Consider the following 21,970-nt stretch of genomic DNA (forward strand, 5'->3'; position numbering starts at 1 on the left):
GGCATAAGTGGTTGCTTGGATAAGACATCCAAAAGAAAAATTAGTTTTGTGGACCTAAACGCACATTCACAGACTGCTTATTGAGTTGTTTACAACTTTGCATTGACACCTGCAGCATGTTCATTTTTTTAAAGCGATATCCAATTCTGATTTCGGCATTTGATTTACGGATATTTTATTTTGTCTCCAAAAGTGATTGGTTTCTATATTTTTGAAGTTTTCTCTAGTCTTCTTAACAGCAGAAGAAGATTACAAGACGTAGAAACAGAAACAATCCGAAGTGAACGAGTTGAAAACCACTTATGCCTGAGAGTTCTTAGGCATGCTGAACAGCAAGATGAATGCCAAAAGGATAATTCACGGGATTTGTTCGATATTCAGGCTTTTTCTTTACCAAATTAATACTAAATTTGTACTTACAGTCTCTAGCAGAATCCACTTCTTGTCCACCATTCACCAACATCTCAACCATGCACCACAGGAAAAAAAAAAGACAAACAAGTGCGAAGAGACGTGACGACATCGTGACGCCACAACTGCCACGCTACAACAAACTAAATTCATCGTCATCCGAAAACACTCCTGCGGAAATTCGGCCCATTTCGTGCGAACTCGGGGTATCTTCGGATGGAGCAGATGACGTTGCTGAAAAGGACTATCGTCAGCAAGGAGTAAAACAGTTTGCAAAATTCGCATAGCCGACAAGAAGCGCACTGAAAACCTAAGCAAAATCTCTCTGAGAAGGCAGTCCAAACTCACCAAATCAGAACGTCTTTACAGTATTAACGTCGTACTCTCGTACTGACTTGAACGTCCTGGTAAGCTTAATTTTCACCAGTCTTTTAATGCTGTTGACCGAGAAACATTCCGACGCGATAGAACTTAAGCATGGATATAAAGTTTATACTGACAGAGAAGATTTGTTGTCTTATTGTTTAAAACGCTTTTCCGCGATCAAATTTAAATCTGGACCCAGAAATGTCAGTATCGCTTTGAAATAAAAGGATTAATTGACCTGTAATTGCAAGTGAAGTATTCTATTTTATGCATGAATAATGTTGTTTTGTTGTGCTTTTTATTTCTAAATCCAGGCTTCTGTCTTCAGTTTTGCCAGTCGATCCCGTGACATACATTGTGACAAACATAACTTTTTTTGTTATAATCTGCATTTATTGCCAGGCATGAAACCTGTAACTTCAAGCTCCCTAAGATATATTTGGCGATTATGTGATTCTCAAGATATGATGCTGCAGCAAACATCAAAATCAGTCACGCTGGGCATGCCAATTTCATAACCGGCATGCCGAGCATGGCAAACCCAACTGACTGCACGATCTGCATGCCCGGCATGTCAAACCAGACGAGCAAAAACTGGGAATGAATTATCAACCCGGCGAGAGATCTGGGACCTAAGTTTGGCTAAGTCAATTTTGGGCTGCGAGGGCATGAACCCATTTTTTCCATGCCTATGACGTAATTTCTAAGTACCAATGTTCCCTTGAATTTTGTCATGCCTAAATATATAAAATTTTCCCTCTCTCATTAATCCTCAGACTGAATGCAATTTTTACGCCCGCTAGGCATTTTCAACTGAAAATCATGCCCATACCCTCATTCAAACAAAATGCTATCAAATTTTAGTTTCCAAGCCGTTCTATTGTCGTAGTTTTTTGTTTTCTTGTTTCACAACTCTGTGAAGTATGATTAAGATACTCTACCCGACGGTTCTGCAGACTAGGATTCTCTGGACAGTAAAATTTGTTCGAACGATGTTTTAAATGACCCACGATTTCGAAGAAAACACAAACAATTATCTTTATTCAAGTTCTGAACACAAGTTGCGACCCTTTTGTTCTAAATAGCCGTAGGTGGTGTTATGTTTGCATTAAAATAAAAAGTGGTTCGTACACTGTCTGTACGATGTGAATTTTTAAACCAGGCAGATACTTCAGATCTGTTACAACCTCCAAATTGTTAAAATTTTATCATGCCGACTAAGTGTTAGAGTTCGACTTCGATTACTCAGGTTGTGTTTATTTTATGTACAAGTGAAGTGAAATTCAAAAGCCATTTCCCTTTCTTCTCTGCAACCATGTCATACTTTGTTATAAGTATTTCATTATTTATAATACACCAATGTTCAGACGATGACAGCATTTGTCGTCTCGTGGCATTCATAGGAATTGTATACATTAGGGCCATTTATACGAGGAAAAATAAGACGCGTCTTAAATAAGACGCGAACAATCCGTATAAACGGCACATTTCATCTAAAATAAGACGCGCCTTAGCTAAGACGCGTCTTATTTTAGAACAGCCCTTAACACCTGTTCTTAGATAAGACGCGTCTTAGCTAAGACGAGAAAAACTTCGTACACTATACATGACCTTCGCGTCTTACATCAGACGCGAACGCATAGTACGTATGCGTTATTTTTGGCGGGAAAATTATCGCTTGCCCCGCGGTGGACTGGCAGGCCACTGGCGGGGAAAAATTGTTTACAAATTACGACGCGTTTTCGTTTCCTTGCCTATTCCGCTTTATTTTTTTCTTCGCTCAAATACAATGAGCACGCCGTTAAAGGTAAAAAGAAACACTTGGTCCATTGCGAAGGAAAAAGATTTTTTGTTATTATGTAAGGAGAAGGCGATAACAGACCTCCTGGACAAATACGTGTAAGTGGACCCTTTTACTATCACAACTTATATTTACTAATCAAATTGCTATCTTCGTATTATATAAAACTTACACTTTAAAAGTAAGTTTAAGTATACAGAAGACTTAGATAAGACATGCTCGTATAAATAGTCCAGTTCGTGTCTTATTTAAGACGTGTCTTATGTAAGACGCCTCTTATTTTTCCTCGTATAAATGGCCCTATTGTGCTGTTGCTAAGATAGCCTCCGTGGCAGGCGTTTGAAAGTGAAGGGAAAGGGAGTTTATAACATAGCGCGCGTGCTTGCCCTATATAAGTCCTATTGAGCCGCTATGAACAAAATCTTTATTTACGCACGCCCGTGCGTAAATAAGATGACGTAAGCATTTTTTTTTTTTTACCTGGCTGCAGAGTTGTCGTCTTTTTAGCTGCAGTGCAGTTTTCCTCTCTTTAAAATATGGAAGAAACCAGCGAAGAACTGCCCAATTTTTCTATCGGTATTGACCTTTTAGGTCCTGATCCAACAAGCAGCAAAAATAGAGCCGAATTAAAAAAACTTGCATATTACGCGTTTCGCAAATTTGTCGAAAGACCAGCTGCAGCAAATTTTGGCCGAAAGACATTCACTGGGAACAGAACAGACACCAACTGGTCATCAACAATATTAAGAGGTTAAATTTCCGTTTTTATTGTTGTTTTTAAATTTGTTATGCACTTTTGTTATCTCCGGACAATTCGACTGAAGCAGGAAGATTTCTCTCGCAATAACAACACAAATTACACAAGAAGACATAAATTTATACTCACAAGAACAACTGCTGCCAGGTCTTCTCAAGAAGCCGTAATGACCAGCCAATGTTTGTAAATGAATATGAGTTTAAAGAAGGATGACAGTCGTCTTCGCTAAAAACATGTTTTCTGGATTTCGCCGAGCAAAACGTAAACATCTTTTCAGCAAATCCAAACCATACTCCACGACTTCTTACGAACATGTTAGTATTTTAACTTTAGGTGAACTTTAAGACTCTTTTACCTTTGTTTCTGCTTAGTTTCCACTGATCTTTAAAGAATAAAGAAGCAAATTTTCTTTCTCAGTTTTACAGAAAAGCTACAGAAAGAATATTTTCATTCAAACTAGATGATTGTGGTGTGTTCGTAATCAGCCAATAGAAGCGTTTGTTATTGTGTAGCGCGTTTTGAGAATTTTGTAGTTAATCAAAAAGGAAGCATTTTTGTCAGCTATGTTGTAAAAGAATTTGTTCATGCTTTTATCGACTTTTAGCTGTGCGTATATCGAGTTATGGATGCACTTGGGAAGTTTAGAGAGCACTCAAGAAGCTAGAGTTGCACTCGGCTATCGCCTCGTGCAACTCTTACGTATCTTTCGTGCTCTCCAAACTTCCCGCGTGCATCCATAACTCGATATACGCACGCTAAGCATGAACAAATTCTTAATTTGTTCACAAGTTGCAAGTTTGCATGCATTGATGGAAAATGTCAAATGGTTACGTTAAAAGTCGAAGTGTTTTCCGTTGCAAACAATTGATAATACATTGTAATTCAATGAGGCTGAGTACAGTATGAAGAAAATTACGCAGATCAAGGATCATAATCCATGCAGGGCTGCAGAGGTGGAATAATTTTTCATATCATTTGAAAGCCAAATTCAATGATTGTTTAATTATTCATTCAAAATATTTCCAAGTTCTTGACACTCTTACCTCCTTGTAGACTTATATCAGGAGCCCTGACTACAGTTCAAAATATTTTGAATACCATTTTAAAGATGAAAATCAAACTTCATCAATGTACAACAAGTTGCTTAGTCCTTGTTTTACGTATTTCTTTTTATTGCAGATTATTCAACAGAGTAAAAAGCTCTATCTGATTGTTCGGTCAGTTGGTCGCATACCTAACAGTGTTGTTACAGAGTCCACATGTAAGTGGGTAGACATACAAGGTAGACGAGTGCTTCCACCCCCTAGATTTGATGACAGTGGACATAAATTAACTGCGGAGAGCATACACAAGAGTGATTTAAGGCTTCTAGCGGATGATAATGAACGCCAGGTTTGTCAAAATAGACCTTAAGATCAGACAACGGAGACAGCATTGAGAATGTCAAAAAGGAAATAGGTTTAAAAAGCAAAACAACAACTTTGCACTTGCATCACACTTTTTTGTACATTTTTTTTGCCATCACTACATGACTATGGAATAAAAATGCATGATTTCAATTTTATGGAGGACATAAACAAGCAAAAAATGTAATTTCCGTTCTCTTTCTCAACTTGGATATGGTTCTTAGAAATTCAACTCCAGGAGAGTTCACCTACATTTGACAAAGTAAGTGAATGGGAATAATCCGGTGAAGATTGAAAGCTGGAAAATTTACTTTTTTAGCAACTTTTTGGCACTGTTGCCGTCCTCAGATTTTAAGGTCCCTAGCTGTCACACTCTATCGTTGTCGAATCGTATGTTAAAGCCTTCCAGTACAAAGTAATTAACTCAATTCTTTACGCAAATACGAAGTTGTATAAAATAGGTTTTCGGACAAATGATTTATGTACTTTCTATGACAATTGTAATCCGAATCATTTACCCATTTGTTCTATCACTGCTCACGTTCTAAACAGTTTTGGATTGAATTTAAATTATATTGTGCCTTATTTCGAATCCACGAATTCGTCTCTGCTTATAGAAAATGTGCTCTTTGGAATTTTGACGAAAAATGCTTGCCCCTCACTTCAGTTGCTGAACTATTTTATAATTATTGGAAAACATTTACGGATTTAGGGCGAAGATCATCGCTAAATATGAAACAGAAGGAAAAATCATCAACAAAGAATTATTTTAAAAAAAGTGGATACTGACGCCTAAGTTAACTGTCTTAACCCCGTATCATTTCATTGCCCTGTTGTACTTTTTTCTAATTTCTTTTAGCCCTGTAATAATTTAACAATTAATTTTGCTTTACTCTGTTAATGTCTATTGTTAAAATGCTTTTTGTAGTATTGTAAATGTAATTATCGATAAATATATTTTTTTTAAAAATGACAGGCATAAGGCTATAAAAACAAGGTGTCCATCTACGTACCTTTACTGCCTCCTGTGCCTCATGTACTACAACTGGAGTGATCTGTATTGCTCCCCCCTCCCCCAACCCAACCAAGAAAATGCGTAGACTGTAGGATAACAACTGACGAACTCACCTTAAAACAGACTAGCAAAACCACGGCTTAAGTATGTCATTATAGTACTCCTCGCCTGCGAGCAAGCTCTCAGGGGCGCTCTGGCAGCGGGGCGGAAAAAGGACAGCCTCCCACGCAGAAGTTCTTAGAGGTTCGCTACGCGTGACGAACCCCTAAGAACGTCCGCGTGGGAGGCTAGGAAAAGGAAGGACCAGCGCGAATGTAGACAAACATTGAAAAACACGTGCCAAGGGTAATGACGTCATTACTAATGTCATCTCCGCCAATCAGCATTTCGCATCGACCTAAATCCTATTGGACGGCCCCCAATACCATTGCCTGACCCTATACCGTACCTTTATCTTGTTGCATTGGTTGTTATTCACGCATACAACATGACTTGCGCACATCCATGGCCTTTTCTTGCATTTTTAAAACATCTCTTATCGTCCTGCATTTACTCCCACGAGGTTTACAATTTTGATTTCGTACTATGACGTAACAATTTTTTTTTGTCGCATGCCACTCTATAGATCTTTCAAAACAGCGTGGGGGGCTTAAGTGGTTTGCTGCCCAGAGTTGTGCTGTTGGTCTTATGTGTCTTATGTGGCCTCAAACTTTTCTCAGACGTTTATCCTCAACCTCAACATAACATTTTCACTCCCGTTTCTGTTTTCGCTCCCTCGATTACGTCTAATAAGTAGGAGAAGGGAGCGTTGCTTAGTTACCACTTGAATCGAAATTGAAACTTTAATAAATACTCCCAAAAAAAGGTTTTTCAGTACCTATTTACAAATATAAATGCAAGCTATATCTAACAAGCTAATAATTGTTAAATGCTAACTATCATTCGATCATTCATTCATTACAAGTTTCAGGGCTTTCGTAAAGGCCTTTACAGTTGTAGCGTTTCTAAGGTCTTCGTCTAACGTGTTCCACAGGGATACTGCTCTATAGGCGAAGGTACGTTGGCCAGTGGCTGACCTGAATAATGGGATTTCGAACTTCTCATTATTACGGGTTGTGCGATTACGTACAGAAGATCGTTTTGCTGTACTATGTTATATCTTTTAGGTACGGGATCATTTGAGCTTCGTGTAGATGGTTATATCCACGAGTGGACTATTGAATCCAGACTCCAGCAGGCTCGGCCAAGCTTAACTTCGCAGCACTTGAATTAGCTGTGTTCAGTGTCCGAGTAAAGACTGGGAGGTCAAGTTCAGCAGCATTGCTGCACACCAATCCCCCGATGGGTTACCCCGGTAATTTAAGAAGCTTTCAAGACTTTACTGCCAGAAGCAATTCTTAAGGCTGTGCATTCTATTTCTTGCAATGTTTTTTAAACATTCAAATATTTCAGTCATTAGTGTCGTACGTAATAATCCGAAAGCCGCACCGCCCCTAAGTAACCGCCAGCTCCTAATGAGAGCCGCTTTTGTAGCAAAAATGTCACAAAGCGCAGGATCCGTTAAGTATCGATGCAGCAGTTGTGGTTTTTGATACGGGTAATGCTGAAAAGTTAACAACACTGATATTTTTATTGGTGTTATTACTTTTATTTAGACCTGGAAAGAAACACGGACCTTCTTTTATTGCGTCCTTTCTATATTGTATGGTTAAAAAAAAAATCAAAGTAATAAAAAAGGGAAAATTACTTGGCTAAGCCTCCCACCCAGATGTTCTTAGGGTATTGTCACGTGTTCCTTCCCCTCAAACTTTGGGGAGGATTGCGTGACGAGCCAAATTGCAAATAGATAGTTCTAAATAAGTGCCGCCCTCGAGTAGGCCCCCTACCGAAGAGTGAAAAATTCGACAAGCGCACGGGTGCTCTTTCGTGTAAACTTGTAGAGCTTTTAGTAGTTTCCTTTTTTCCCACCAGGTGTCGATTCAATAGGATACTCTGGCTCCTACCCAGTTTCCAAGTTGACTATTAAAGACCAACGGTTTGGAGACGTCTTGCTGGACCTTTTCGCCTTCTCAGCCCTGAAACCGCGTGATTCCAAAACATCTTCTACTCCGGCCATTGCTTTTACGTCACGCATCAATAACCCAACCAGGAAGTCTGTTCAAGTATCATTTATGTTAAATCTGCCTCTAGGTATACAGCCGGACACAGTAAGACTTGGGAGCCCTGACAAAAGCATCAAAAGTACGACTGTTAGTCAGTGCTCGAGGGCTTGTATTGATAACAAACAATGCATCTTGTGGCAAATGGCCAAAGAAAACAAGACATGTCAGTTGTTCTATCAGGTCCCCCCTCATGCTTGGCATACAGGGTTTATTTCCGGTCAGAAGAGCACGTGGACAGCTCATGATTGAATGCTAACGCTCAAGAGGCCTGGGAACTATCCTCAAAGCGGCAACACAACTATTGCTACAGGGGGCAAGCGAGTTAGCCCCTCTTTTATGGTCAGTGACAGTTTTGGAAAAATTTGGAAGCAATTTGAGGACCATGGCTATCTTGGGTCAGCATCTAAACGTTTGGGAGCAGTTTTCATGGCGCTACAACTGTAAACGTTACCTTGAAGCCTGGGAAAGAGAGAACGCTTACTTTGGTTTTGGGGTGGTTCTATCCCAACAAAGATTTCTCGGGTGTGCTTTACATTAACAATTATAGTTCCGCATTATGCTTAAAACGCACCATCAGAAAGAAATTGTAAATTTATACAGCGTAGATCCTAACGGAACCATTTCAACAGCAAAATATGAAAATAGCTCTTGGGGCGAAGAGGGTCAACTGACACTTGTATTGAAGCCGTTCATCTGCCTAGATCAGAAAAATATCCCGGAGTACGTGTTTTATTTAAAATAAGGGGTTGCTGATATCTCCATCTTTCCTTCAGGAAGTGGGCGACGATTAGAAATGAAGGCGTAGCAGATATTCCCGAAGCAAAGTCTGCTGGAAGTTTCCGGGAATTTTTTAAAATACTCTCTAAGGCTAAAACCATCCCAATGACTGACTCGAAACAGTCTATATTGGCGTTTAATAAGACTCAGTTTTCCAATACACAGAGCAAAAATAAACCCTCCCCACAATAAAAAAAAAGCAACCTTACGTTTTTCTTTATGTCCTATTCTACACAGCGGAGATTGTTGGTAATTACTATAGTAACCTATTCGAGCACAGTGAGGAGCCAGCCTCCTTCCTATTACGTAACCGGTTCCCTACTCTGCAAGCAATTCTGCGTGGCACGCTTCTATGATAATCGACAGCAACAGCAAGTCGGTCCAGACCCTCCCAGTGTGGTTACAAGATGTCTTGGTAAACGGGTTAAGTTTCTGGCGAAGTGGCCTCTACCTCCATGACAGAAGATGGCGGCAGTTTGAATCTTTAGACTGTCTTGATATTGATTCAGTTCATAACGATTTTCAGCGAGAGATCCCTTATGTTTTGTTCTACCCTGACTTGGTTGAGAATGTAATGCGTGCTTGAGCAAAGTACCAGAGTGATGACGGCCATATTGTGGAAACTCTAGCTGCTGGTTGTTATTCCCCTACTAGAAAAATGGACAGGCGCGTTTATGTAGCCTGAGAAGACAGTCGATATTTCACAACGCAACCGGTGTTTTCCACGCAAAATGACGTCTGAGGGGGGAACGTGCGAGTCCAGACATTCCATACCGATGACGTGTCACTACCCAGATCTGGGTAGTGTTACTGACTGGTTGGAAATTTGCTTTATCCAATCAGAAGGCGTACCACTACCCAGATCTGGGTAATGACACGTGATCAGCATGGAATTTTTCTGCTCGTTTCTCAGACGTCATTTTGAGGGGAAACCAGTGATGGCGTCGCGAAATGTCGGCTGTTCGCTAAGGTTAATTTATATTTTTCTGGTCATGACTCATTTCCTTTTCCTTCCAAACAGGACAATTTCACAAACGCATCATTGGACTACAACTTACTATATTTAATTGATTTTCGTTTTCTTTGCCATGATTTGCACAAGAAAAGACTGAACGAGTGTGTTAGTTCGAGTCATTTGGAATGCTTGTTTATATGGAGACAAACCTTCGATATTGAAATTTCTATTGTACAGCCCTGTAGCGCAGCCTCTTAATCCAACATCGAATAACAATAGTCAGAATGGTGAAAAGTTGTTCCATACCTTGTTTATGGCCGCAACAAATCATGTTGCAAATTCTTCATGGTAGCTTATGGGAAAGTTAAAATGGACAATAGGTTATTTCAACATCCTTTTTTAAAAACCTTATTGATCTGTGAGAAAAAAAAGTCTTTCGAACAATATTGACTTGGCACTTTTCTCTTCTACAGTGGTCCTCCAAATCAGCGAATTATGGGCGATGTCACTACGGTGTTCATAACAGAAACCTACCATATTTATCTGTGGACCAATAACAGCGTTTTCTTAAAAGACGTGTGGCCGCACGTGGTTAAGGCGATTGCTTGGATGATTGACGGAGCCACAAAAGGGACTGGTTTACCTTACAGACTACAGTGTACATATGATTAGCTCTTTCTCAATTTATATGATCACAACACCTTTAACAGTTTCTTGTATGTCCTGGCTCTTCGAGCGGCAGAGAAGCTGTGCAAGATAATGGACGAGCTGGATTTGCTGAAGGAAGTTTCAACAGCACTGGAGGTAGCAAATTATCGAATATCGGAAGAATTATGGAGCGAAGAAGATGGTTATTATCACGCTTGGTGGGATAAGAAGAAGGTTCACCGTCCTGGCTGATGAGTGATTCACTGTACACTCAAGTCTGGGCCTACACTCTGGGGATAGGACACTTGGACGACCCAACAAGGTGAGGATGTAACTTCGGGCTTCAGGATAACCTTTTACTTCCGGGGTTTGAGTTCAGGGTAACGATCACAATTTTTTTGCGCTTTTCTTAAAATTTGCTTGACTACACTGAGCGGCGAAGGTTTGATGACCTAAAAATGGTTAGGTACTGTTACTAAATGTGCTGATGTCTAATTAGGCGCCTTTTTCACTTCCATAGTAAAGCCATTTCCATTGCGCTGCATAATGCACAATAATGTTAGTCACAACAGTGTAGAAGACACCACGTACTACTACTACGTTCATTATAGAGAATCGTAGGTTAGAATACTGTTAAAGGTTACTACGTCTCTCTCCTTTATAAAGTTAATGTTAGGTATTGTACAATAGGGCCATTGAAGCAAACGCATTTTATTGATTCCCTGTGTACAGGCTCAGATCTCATTTGATGAAAGAACTTGAAATCAACGAAACACCATATGGGCTCCGAGCGATGGCTACTGAACCATCCAGCTAACGAGAGCGTGGGCTTATGTCCCAAGAATATCAGTACTAAGAAGTTAAACGAGTTGGTGGCGCTACACGAGTCAATCTGGATGGGCACCAGCCCTGAGTGGACGACTCTTCAACTTCATTTGGGTAAGCTTGAATAATTGCCAGCAAGAACAAGGTCGTCTTGCTTGTTTCGGTTTCTGTCTAGCACATCATTGACGTGAAAGTTGATAATTCCATGGGGGTAACCACTTTGAAAAAAAGTTAAGGAATTTTAGGTTACAATTAGCCAGCTAGAAGACTTGACACGTTAACCTGAATAAATTGGTCTTTGGTTCATTCGTTCGTTCATTCATGTAAGAATGTAGGTAAACGCCATCCATTGCGCGCGGTTATGGAGGAATGTAGCGAGGTTAAGCGACTAAGCGGCTAAGCGAGGTTGAAAAGAGAGCTTGCCACACCTAAAAAAGGTTCTCACCCAGCTCAGTGATGATCGTTAAACAGTAACTGTTTCTCTGAATTACTTCTAGTCATTGAAAATAGTCTGAAAAAGTATTTCCCTGCAGTTGATGTATTTCCTCCCTGTCCCACTAAGAGAAGACGAAGCGTTTCTTTCATGACAGATTTCGAGGACATATTACAGTGCACCTCTCTCTTAACAGACACTTCTAGACGAATGACACCTAAAAGAGGACAGTGAGGGTTTTTCCCGCAATTCTTCAGTTATATTCTTTGACTCTCTCAAACGCGAACAGCTCTGTAAGACGGATACTCGGTGACGTTTCAAACGGTGTCCTTCTTAGCGAGAGTTGACTGAAGTAACTCTTGAGTGCTACGCTAATGCAAATCTTGAAACAATCTTATTTCAGGTTTGGACCCTCAGAAGGCTTTACTACAAGCTGAGAAAGCCATAGAAAACGTTCGTTCAGAGCTGAATGACGAATGGGATTTTCATGGACTTTACTCGGGGATTGGGTACGGACTTGATGGTCTCCCATGGAAGCACCTCGCACTATGCTTTTCACATGGTTCTTTGGCACATTCCTTTTGCGATCTCGGGCCAGTCCTTCTCGGCGCCAGAAGCAACGCTTTCATTTGAACCTAAGCTCTCTTGTCCGTATAACGTTCCCTTCTATACATCGTTTGCCACGCGGACTTTGCAATGTACCTTTGTCCAAAAACGAAATCAAACCAAAATGAAGTTTCAAATTATGTCGACCTCAGGTGAGATGTTTCTACAACAGTTTGCGGTCAGCGGCTTTCGATATCCAAGTGCACTAACGCTGAAACAGGGTGAGGCAGTCACGTGGTTTTCACATTAATTTCCAAGGTTGCTTCAGTTTGAATTGCCTTTCTTTGTAATTGATTGATGAGTTGTAACATATCGCAGGAGAAATTCGTTTAGTCTCAATTGTTACGGCCGAGTAATAAAAACCTAAGAAGGATTTCCATGTAAGAATTATGGAGATCATCATAATAACAAGGGTGGCCAAGCGTCGTCATTTATATTGTTGAAATGACCTTACCCTATGGTATATTCCAAAGTGACGTAAATGGTGAATGGGGTGAAACTGAACAATGTCAAATGCCCGAAAGGCTATATTCAAATTTTTTACGATTGTCTCTGTCTTTGCCATCTGTTTATAAGTTTAGGCATAAGAGTTTGAAAGAAATCATTAATTCATTAGTTTTTTTGCACTGTTTATTTTAATTCCAGCAAACTTTCGAAGGTGCAACAATGATATTTTCTGTGCACAATATAAAACAGACTGATAATTAGCAAGTTTAGGGGAGAACAGTCGTTCTTGTACAATAAACCAAACAACTACGTCCTTAACTTGTGAAACTAATAGTTAACAGCCAAAAATTAAGTAACTTGACATAATTGACTTTTAAAAGAATTCTTAGTTTTAGTTTGAATTCTCAGGGATTTTCAATTCGAGCCCGTTAAACTAGACAAGTCAGTAATTGACAAGTAGATGAGACTCGCAATTCCTTTCATTTTTCTTCCTATATAAATACGCAAATTTATTTTCTTACACATTTTTTTCTACGATATAAATGCGCTTTATTACTAACATTTTCTCTACCCATGGGTAAGAAATGGCACAAATGACCACTTTTCTATTTGAACTTTTTAGCACTTCCTTCCTTAATACTAAGATAACTAATTTGGAGGTTTTGGGCATGCAGCGAAGCGTGAAAAAAAAAATCTAAAAGGTTCTATGAGTGCATATCTGAATTATAGGAAAGTATCTCGAGTAAAAACCGTTAATGATGATGATGTTCGAAGCATATAAGAAACCAATAAATGACAAGGGCACGCATCCTGCAACGCACCCTTGACAACTGCATTTGATCAGTGACAGATCCAAAGGGAGGAGAGGGAAGGGGACGAGACCTGTTATACCAGCTACGTTTTGTCCATTTCTAGTCCTAGTAAATACTGTAACTAACCATGTACTGAGAAGGGTCATTACTTACACTCCAGTTAATGTAAGAAAACCGATTTTCGAGGAAATGTTATGAATTAAATCGACATTATAACTCAAGCGTTAGCAGCGTCTCGCTTATCGTGATAATTGTCACACAGTTCAACAGAGGTTCTCCAAGCATTGATCACGTGCTTTAGTTGCACTTCCGATGGCAATGCCTCCAGTCCTGGCACTGGTTCATGTCCTTTGTTGTCAAGATGCCACTCGATGTATTCACCCAGGCTGAATAAAAGGAGACACAGCCGTTGTAAGATGATACGCAAATTATCCACGTCATATTTAACCACTAGGGAGTGGGTTGGAACACACGCCGAGTTTTGTAAACTGAACTATATCAGATAAAATATTTCTCTGAATCTTTGGTGTAGCTTCTTAATATGATCAACATTAGTAGTTAGGGGAGGGAGGGGGAGCAGCGTGGACGTTGGACTTGCAATCTAGAGGTCCTAGGGTCGAGTACATCTCTGACCACTATCAAGACTTGCTTCTCGACAGTCCAACATAAAACACCGAGTTCATGCTGGTAAATAGCCAACTACAGATAAACATTCCACAGATGTCTACGTCAACCATAGAAATACTAGTCGTAATAGAAGCAATCTCTCCAAAGTTACCTCATTTCTTCTTCTCCGGGGACTGCATCACCTCTTAAGTTTAGCAAAATAAGTTCCAGGACCTCACAGACAAAGCGATCCAAGTCAATCCTTCTCATCCCACTGCTAAACTTCATCAGCTGAGGTCGGGACATGACCTGTTTGTATTTGTCCGAAATCTGCTCAAACGGATCCTGCAAAGGCAATAACACTGAAAGTTAAGTCTTACTTTAAGCATTGCTGTTTACACATCTCTTACAGGATTACAGTACTTAGATCAACAACTGAAAAAAACTTAAATCAATCGTGGTGTGCTAAGCAAGCGTAAGTAAGCTCTCTATTTCGAGTAACGAGCGAGGCGAGTCGCAAGAGATTGCGTGGGCGAGTGGTAAAGCCCCGTGCCCTCGCGCCTTTTTTCGCTACCCGCTCGCGCGCGACTCCTAACAATATTCCCCAAATACAGAGCTTGTTCTAAGCTGCTTTGGGTCTGATATCGTATGTATATACAGTCTTGGAGGTCTGATTGGTTTAATTGGCTATTTGCGTTTGTTTCGATTGAACGGAGTAACTACTTTCTCGTTTATTATACGACACTCAAGTAATAAGTCGCTTTTAAGGTCTCCTTGTTTTTAGTTTTGTTTTGATGAGAAAGTTGATAATTCCTCAGCTGAATGTTGTTACGAAGTCTTTGCGAATGTCGTGCAAAGATTAAATGTAAGTTAAAAATGGAAATATAAAATATTCCTTACCTCGCCTCGCCTTATAAGAATTCTGGCTCTCTCAAGGGTGAGAAGTCGCCAGAGAGAGATCACGTGACGTAACTGACAGTACTGCTGGGCCTGAAAGGGAAAATAGAAGAAAAAAGACACGTAGAATGTATTGGATTCAACCCAGGAGGATCTGTTGGCAGCAGAATACCCGGAGTGATATGCATTCGAAAGGGAAAGGGGAAGAGGAAAATCGGGCACGCAAACGCGACGGTTGCTGCAAAAGTCAATTCTTTACTGTACAAACTTAACTTGAGTTGTAGCTACAATTTATACCTTCAAACTCCGAAGAGTGTTTTGTTGCATTCGTAGCACCCTTCCTAGATAGTTACTGAGGAGCCTTTCAGGGGTTCCCCCAGTGGAAGATAGAAAACCAATGGCAATGTCCAAAGATGACAGCACGTCACAGATGTCAGTCAGGGAGCGAAACTCGCTTATGACCTGACGGCTTACTGCTGAACTCAGAGGAACCTGAGAAAAGACAAAATATATCCGTAGTTTTAATTGAATCTCACAGTTCTTTAGAGTGCCTCTGTGCCTCTGGTCATAGATATTACGACAATTAGCGCAGATGCATTGACTACATTCAAGTCTTAACATATTCGAAGATGAAGGTGCCTCCTTCGCTTCCGATAACTGCAAAAAAACTGAGTACTCAAGTGACTATGAATCTACTTTACAATCGAGGCATGTGTCACGCGGGGTAACCGTTTCTCGTACAATTAATTTCAATGTCGTTATACTCCTTGAGGCTAATCTGCAGGTTGGCTCTAGTATACTAATAAGAATGGTTTTACCTGAGGAACTTTAGCCTTTACAGCAGCAAAGACAGAGTCTAGTTGGATATCTTTACTGAATGCAAACCTCTCATCCTATAATAACAAGTGAACAAATTGGGCTTTTAAAATCAAGTATAATAAATAGAAAATGGATCAGCAACAATGAACGCTTAACACTACACTCTTCTTTGAGGAGTAAATGAGAGTAAGTACGGAACCGTGAAAACCTTTTTTGGAAAATAAATACATGTGTGAGTCATTAAGTTACTAAATAAATATATAAATAGTGAATAAAGAGAGAAATCTGACGAAACACTTTGACCCATATGCCAGCGTGCCACACTTGCACACTTGAGGTCCCAAAATAGTCTCCTCCGACTATTTTGAAAACTAGAGCCGGGGGGTATCACGGCTCCGAAAGTCCAACCCCTTTTTTCTCTTGGTAGATAGATTTACTAACGAGCAGCTATGTATACTGAGTGAAAGTCTTCAATAGCTCTCGTGAACATTCACCGTGACTGTGATGCTGTCATTGTCAATTTTTCCTTTCTTTTCTTTTTATTCGCTAATCTCTTGTCGACAGTTTGAGCATTGAGAATCCTACGAAAAACGTAAAAGAAATTGTTCTTCTACGGGTAACTTACGCAATCTATCTTAATTGCTGTATAATTCAACTTTCTAAGCTTGAGTGACTAATTTCAGACAAAACGGTTGAATAGGGCCTTTGTAGAGTTGTTTGACGGCAGCGGTAACGAATGCCTCTGCCGCAGTTTTTTACAATGTGGAACGTTTCAGTGTTGTTCTTTACAAAATGTGGTTTGACAACCCGATCGAAAATGATTAAATTTAAGGATTTATAGGGAACGTAAACACTCAAAGGTGTTTACGTCAATGATTATGGGGAAAATTAGTACACAGAGATTTCTCGATATAAACTCAACAACCGCCCGTCAATGGATTGGTCTCCCAAATCTTTCAATCGAAATTCTACGTGGAAATTCCACAGTTTACCTTGAAATCAACAAGAGGTCTTCTCCTAATGAACCTGTCAATCAGCTGTCTTTCCAGTGCATCCCAGTTGTACTGTACCAACGTTCCCCGACCCACCTCCAGAGAGTAGTTACATTGAGCCAGGATGAGCGGAAGTAGATCTCTGTCAGAGTCATAAGCAATCAGTTGTGACGTGGTTACGTCTTGTAGCTGTATGTGAGGCAGGTCCCTAAAGATCAAAAAGGACAAAAGGTGTTAGTAGCCGCACTAACCGCAAGGACATTCAAACATTTGCACGGTTCCAGGATGCAAACTTTGTTTTTTATTGTAGATACTCGACACCTATCGAGCAATAGTTTTTTCGGGGGGGCGTATTATTGCATTTCTTCTGTTCAGTTTTAGTTAGAAATTCGGCTACTTTGTCTTTTGGATAGCCGTGAACGCTACTTTCCTTTAGTTCACTCAGGCATAAACAGCTTGGCTGCCATGTCCTACAGCTCTACACAACTGAAGCGGCTACCGTGTGGAAACGAGGCTGCTAGCAATATACTACAGAATGGATGGGTTATTTACGTTATTGACTACATTTTTCAAACATGGTTAGCGCCGGCTGGTTATGAGAGGGTATAACAAATAGTATTAAATTGAAAATACCAGCTCGAGAGGAGAGGGAGGATTGAGTGACAAGGAAGGTACGTACTTGACTTCTCCGCCGGTCAAATTCTGGTACCGTTCGTTAAACTCGTTATGCAACGTCGTGAGAAAAAATAACAGAGCCGTGGAGCAGATGCCCAACCCAGACGTACTCGGCAGAAGTACTGCAAGAGGACGCGAGTTATCCATGGACATCTCGCATAAATCACTTGGAGGACGAAGGCGCCCTGTTTAAATAAAAGGATTAGTTAGCGTTAGATCCCGGGGGGTACCCCTGGGAATTCTTGGTGGGGGTGTGCCACCTGGTTCTCCAAATCCTGACCCTATTTCAAACCAAAAACTGTCATTCTTCACACCCGTTTCCAGACCTGGCCTCTAAAATCCATACCGATTCTCAGACTTGGCCTTTACGAAATTATGTCATCATTACTTAGATTAGAACAGCAACAAAAAATATTTCTTAAAATCCACTTCGAATTGGCATATTTCTCTTTCTTTCTTACTCATTTGGAATTGAAACAACAAATACGTTCGTACAATCCCGTAGCTCCCTTGAAAACCATACCCGGTTCCAGACCAAAACGGCGCAAGGACCCTACCTTTTGGGGCGGCACATACCTATATGGCTTGTATAGGGGAGTAACCCCCGGGTGTGAGATGTTGTTCATTTTTGCCTTACGGGAGTGTCTTAATACAGGGACACCCATTAACAGGCGGGGAGGCCGCCCTACAGGGTCTACGCCTAACAGTGAAGCCCGCCAACCTGAAATTACTTTCTGACACGGTTATTTTTTGCAGGGAACCTCCCTATAGAGTGATATCTTCCTTGTAGGATACAGGGTTTCCGCCCATAGGTTCTAACTTTCTTCGTCTAAAAATTCAAGAGTCGAAACTGTCCAATATAATTTAAATTGACAGTTGTCCCCTGTAAAGGATCTGTAAAATAAACTTAGTCTTCATAGCGCAAAGATATAATCATCACCTTCCCGTTGTTTACAACGATCAAGTTCTTCTTGCAAAAAAACATTGACGCTAGCTTCTTGCGAGGGATATTAAAGGGTTAGATGACAAATCTAACTCACTTCTGCAATTCACAAAATTGTAAGTTACTACAAAGTAAGGCAGACTGACAGCTCTAAGAGACATACCTTGCTGGTCAAGACTCAGTCTGACGTGATTCCAAGCATTGTTAAAACTCATTATCAGGGAAGTGAGTTCATCTTTAGTTGTTTCTGTGGAGAGTATTACGAATTAAAACCAAACAATTAATTTTGGCGCGATTTTACTGGTTATTTTTGGTCACATTGTAACAGAAAGGAGCGCGGATATCACGTAATACAACCTACGATTTTTCAGTCGAGGGAAACCATAACAAAGTTTTTATTTTTAACTTCCTAAATTCAAATTGAATCAGAAAGACCAAACTCGTTTTGTTCATACAAATACAAGAGAATCAACAAAATATTCTACGCTGTTATGCTTTTGAAGCTGAAAAAAGGTACGAGATATTAGGACCGTTTAAACGAGGAAAAAAAAGACGCGTCTTACATAGGACGCGTCCTTAATAAGACTCAAACTATCCCGTATAAACGGCACATTTCGTTTAAAATTTAGCTACGATGCGTCTTATCTAAGAACAGCCCCTAACAACTGTTCTTCGATAAGACGCGTCCTTGCTAAGTCGAGTCTTAATGCGCCCTTTATACGAGATAGTTGCGTCTTATTTAGGACGCGTCTAATGACAGACGGGTCTTATTTTTCCTCGTATAAATGGCTCTCTTGTTTTCTGCATGGACAATTTAGGTAATCTCATATTCTGACAATTAACTTACTAGAAGGAATCTTCTTTAGGAAATTTCGGATTGTGATATGCTCTGCTTCTGCCCTGTCGATTCTGCGGTGGAATTTTTCCATGACAAGACGCTGTAGCTTAATGATATCTGGCAAGAAGCGGAGGGCACGGAGATTGTGTTCCTAAAAAAAGGAGAAAAGAGATGATCATTATTTCTACGTTTTTTATTACATCAATAGGTATCCATTATCTCCGAGTAGAAAGTTACATAGTTTATCAAAAAGGGCTTAAATTGATTTACAGGGTCTAGACAGTTAGGGAATGTTTTTATTGGGGCCTTTGAACAGGTTCTCTAGTATACAGAAAAACTAGAGAAAGCTACATTGTAGCTCCCCCGGTGTACTGTTCACAAACTATTTTTATTGCTGCAAGGTACCACACTGTTATTTACTCACGACTTTGTCTTTAATAGTAACATTCCTTCGCAGCCGTTGATTTCGATGGCAAAATTGCCTGGTGCCGGTAACCAAACCAATCAAGTTAATGAGGCTATGTCACGCAATTTGCTATCTTTTTAAAAAGCTAACACTAGCCTGTGTACAGACGTCCCCCCTCCCTCAGATTTTTTTTTGAGGAAGGGGGGACGTCTGTACGCAGGCTAGCTAACACTTGTCTTCGCATCAACTGACTTCCAAAAATAATGATCCAGTTTTGTTATTTAAGACTACATTTAGGCACTGAAACCGTTTCCTGTCGTCTATTACAACAACGGGTGGCAAGGATGGTGAAACTCATTGGAACGTTGGGCCAACATTTTCAATTTCTAATGCTATGCCTGCCTAACTTGCACTCACCTGTCGTAAAAACTCCGCTAATACTTTGTTCCTCTCTGGATCGGTGGAGGCCACCTCATGTTGAAATGTGTGTGACAGGTGATCAAGAGTCACCTGAGTTCGATATCTCCACAGTGCGGGACACGTAGGAGAGATACTCACAGACAAATCATCAGGTGGGGTGTCTACCTCATATAGCTGGCGCATCAGGGGGTTGTTGCCTGAAAGAATCGGAACGATAAATTTAACGTAATGGGGTTTTCTGCTTTTCAAAACTACACGACGCGGAAAGCACATCATGTTTTCTATACGGACAAAACGGATTTAAATTTAAAAAGTTCATGAAAATGTAAATTAACTAAAAAAAATGAAATGTATATTAAAGCACACGAAGACCCGGTTAAATTTATCTGACCCACGACACTCCAGTTACCGTTTGGAGGCTCTAGCCACCGAGCTATGAGTGACTCATATAGTGAGCATGACGTACACTTGAGGTCGTCATAGGACTTCGCATGTAACGGGTACAGTGGACACTAATTAAAGGTATTACACTCACTAAATTACCTGTATCTTGAAAGAAAATTAAATAAGAGTTGTGTCAGTTATAGATTTAGTGATCGCATTGGGAGGTTGATTCACTAAATCTATTAAGCGTACACAACTCTTATTTTAGGTGCTTGCGATATGCAGGTATTTAGCTTTACTTTGATTAGTGACCTGTGTCATCTTGAGATGCCATGTCCTGTGACTACCCCAAGTTTACTTCCTTCTTTGCCTTATCCCTAGGCCTCATTATTACTTGTGGGCAATGAATTTCGGGTCACGTGGTCCAAGCGCGTCACCGAATTGAATTGACCGAGAGAGCCTGAGGAACGAAGTACTGGGACAAGGCAACGTTCTGCTCACTATGTGATTCACCCATAGCTCAGTGGGTAGAGCCTCCAAAAGGTGATTGGAGGGTCGTGAGATGGATTCCTGCTAGGGGGCTTGGATTTTTTCCGAGCACTTCTTCGTGTACTTTAATATCTACTTCAGCTTCATCGCATTGGGTGGCTAGTTGGTTCACTAAAATTATAAACTAAAAGCAAAAATATAGATAAATAAACAAATAGTTAATTAATTAATGTACACTTTGAAATAACACGTAAAAACGTACCTAGTCGATTGTCTCCAACCATCATTCCCAAGCAATTTTGGATCTTTCCCTCGAGGTTCTTAAGAAGTGAGAATCAAATTAGAAAATCCAAAAGCATCAAAATGATATCATTATTAATTATATTATTACAATAAAGTAAAGTCCGCATACCGTAAGCACTGGAGCCACCACACTGTTGCTGAACGCTGTTTCCCATTCTCTTCGAGAATCTTTCGACCTCATATCAGGGGTGACATTCACGACTGGTTGTCCTAAAATAGATGAAAGAATTCTTAAAACGGGTAAAAGATTTCTTCGTGTGAAGCGAATGCCTCTCTTGCATGACACGTAGACACTTGGCCTGTAGGAAGCTGCAAAGTTTATTTTCCAATAACTCAAGTTGATTAAAATAAGAAGTGGTTATTTCTTCTCTTTGCCATGCTCTTTTCAAATGTCGCTGGATTTTTCGTCATCCCTTGGTCTCTTCCAAGAATTCTATGGATTTACTGATGCCCCCTCCATGTTTCAAAGACTGGTGTTTTAAAAAAGCCCGCCAGAACTACTCTAAATTTAACGGATCTCGTATTTTTAAAAAGTTATGACTGTTAAGTATTTAAATGTTTCAGTTGCCCATATTATTTATAAGCTTTCTGTGTACTTTTAACACAAATAACGTGGACATTTTAGGTCCTTGAAAAGCGAGAACAAAATAAGTCTCGACTTAAAAGCTATTAAAGTGATGCGTGGAAGCTGCGTAAGCTAACTCCGAATAGACCCGCGTAAATGCGAATACCTGTACTCAACGCAGTCATTTATCACATTTACCATTTTGAATTTCC

At 40.2% G+C, this 21,970-nt stretch overlaps 1 protein-coding gene and 1 pseudogene across 1 annotated transcript in view; one reads left to right on the forward strand and one right to left on the reverse strand.

The window, feature by feature from the left end:
• Positions 1-12,496, forward strand: part of LOC140938323 (uncharacterized) — a 17,425-nt pseudogene extending 4,929 nt beyond the window's left edge.
• Positions 12,497-12,783: 287 nt separating this feature from the next.
• LOC140937059 (E3 ubiquitin-protein ligase rnf213-alpha-like) overlaps positions 12,784-21,970 on the reverse strand; it is a 59,437-nt gene continuing 50,250 nt past the window's right edge. Inside the window, exons 64-75 of the mRNA XM_073386590.1 lie at positions 21,303-21,403; positions 21,153-21,210; positions 20,015-20,214; positions 19,201-19,342; positions 18,517-18,600; positions 17,415-17,595; positions 16,736-16,943; positions 15,743-15,817; positions 15,222-15,416; positions 14,928-15,017; positions 14,200-14,372; positions 12,784-13,807 (exon numbers count right to left, since the gene is read on the reverse strand). Of these exons, the coding sequence (XP_073242691.1) occupies positions 13,639-13,807; positions 14,200-14,372; positions 14,928-15,017; positions 15,222-15,416; positions 15,743-15,817; positions 16,736-16,943; positions 17,415-17,595; positions 18,517-18,600; positions 19,201-19,342; positions 20,015-20,214; positions 21,153-21,210; positions 21,303-21,403 (1,676 nt within the window). The 3' untranslated portion in view covers positions 12,784-13,638. The remainder of the gene's footprint in view (positions 13,808-14,199; positions 14,373-14,927; positions 15,018-15,221; positions 15,417-15,742; positions 15,818-16,735; positions 16,944-17,414; positions 17,596-18,516; positions 18,601-19,200; positions 19,343-20,014; positions 20,215-21,152; positions 21,211-21,302; positions 21,404-21,970) is intronic.

Source organism: Porites lutea, chromosome 5, assembly GCF_958299795.1.
Source record: "Porites lutea chromosome 5, jaPorLute2.1, whole genome shotgun sequence".
In the NCBI taxonomy this organism is placed as follows: Eukaryota; Metazoa; Cnidaria; class Anthozoa; order Scleractinia; family Poritidae; genus Porites; species Porites lutea.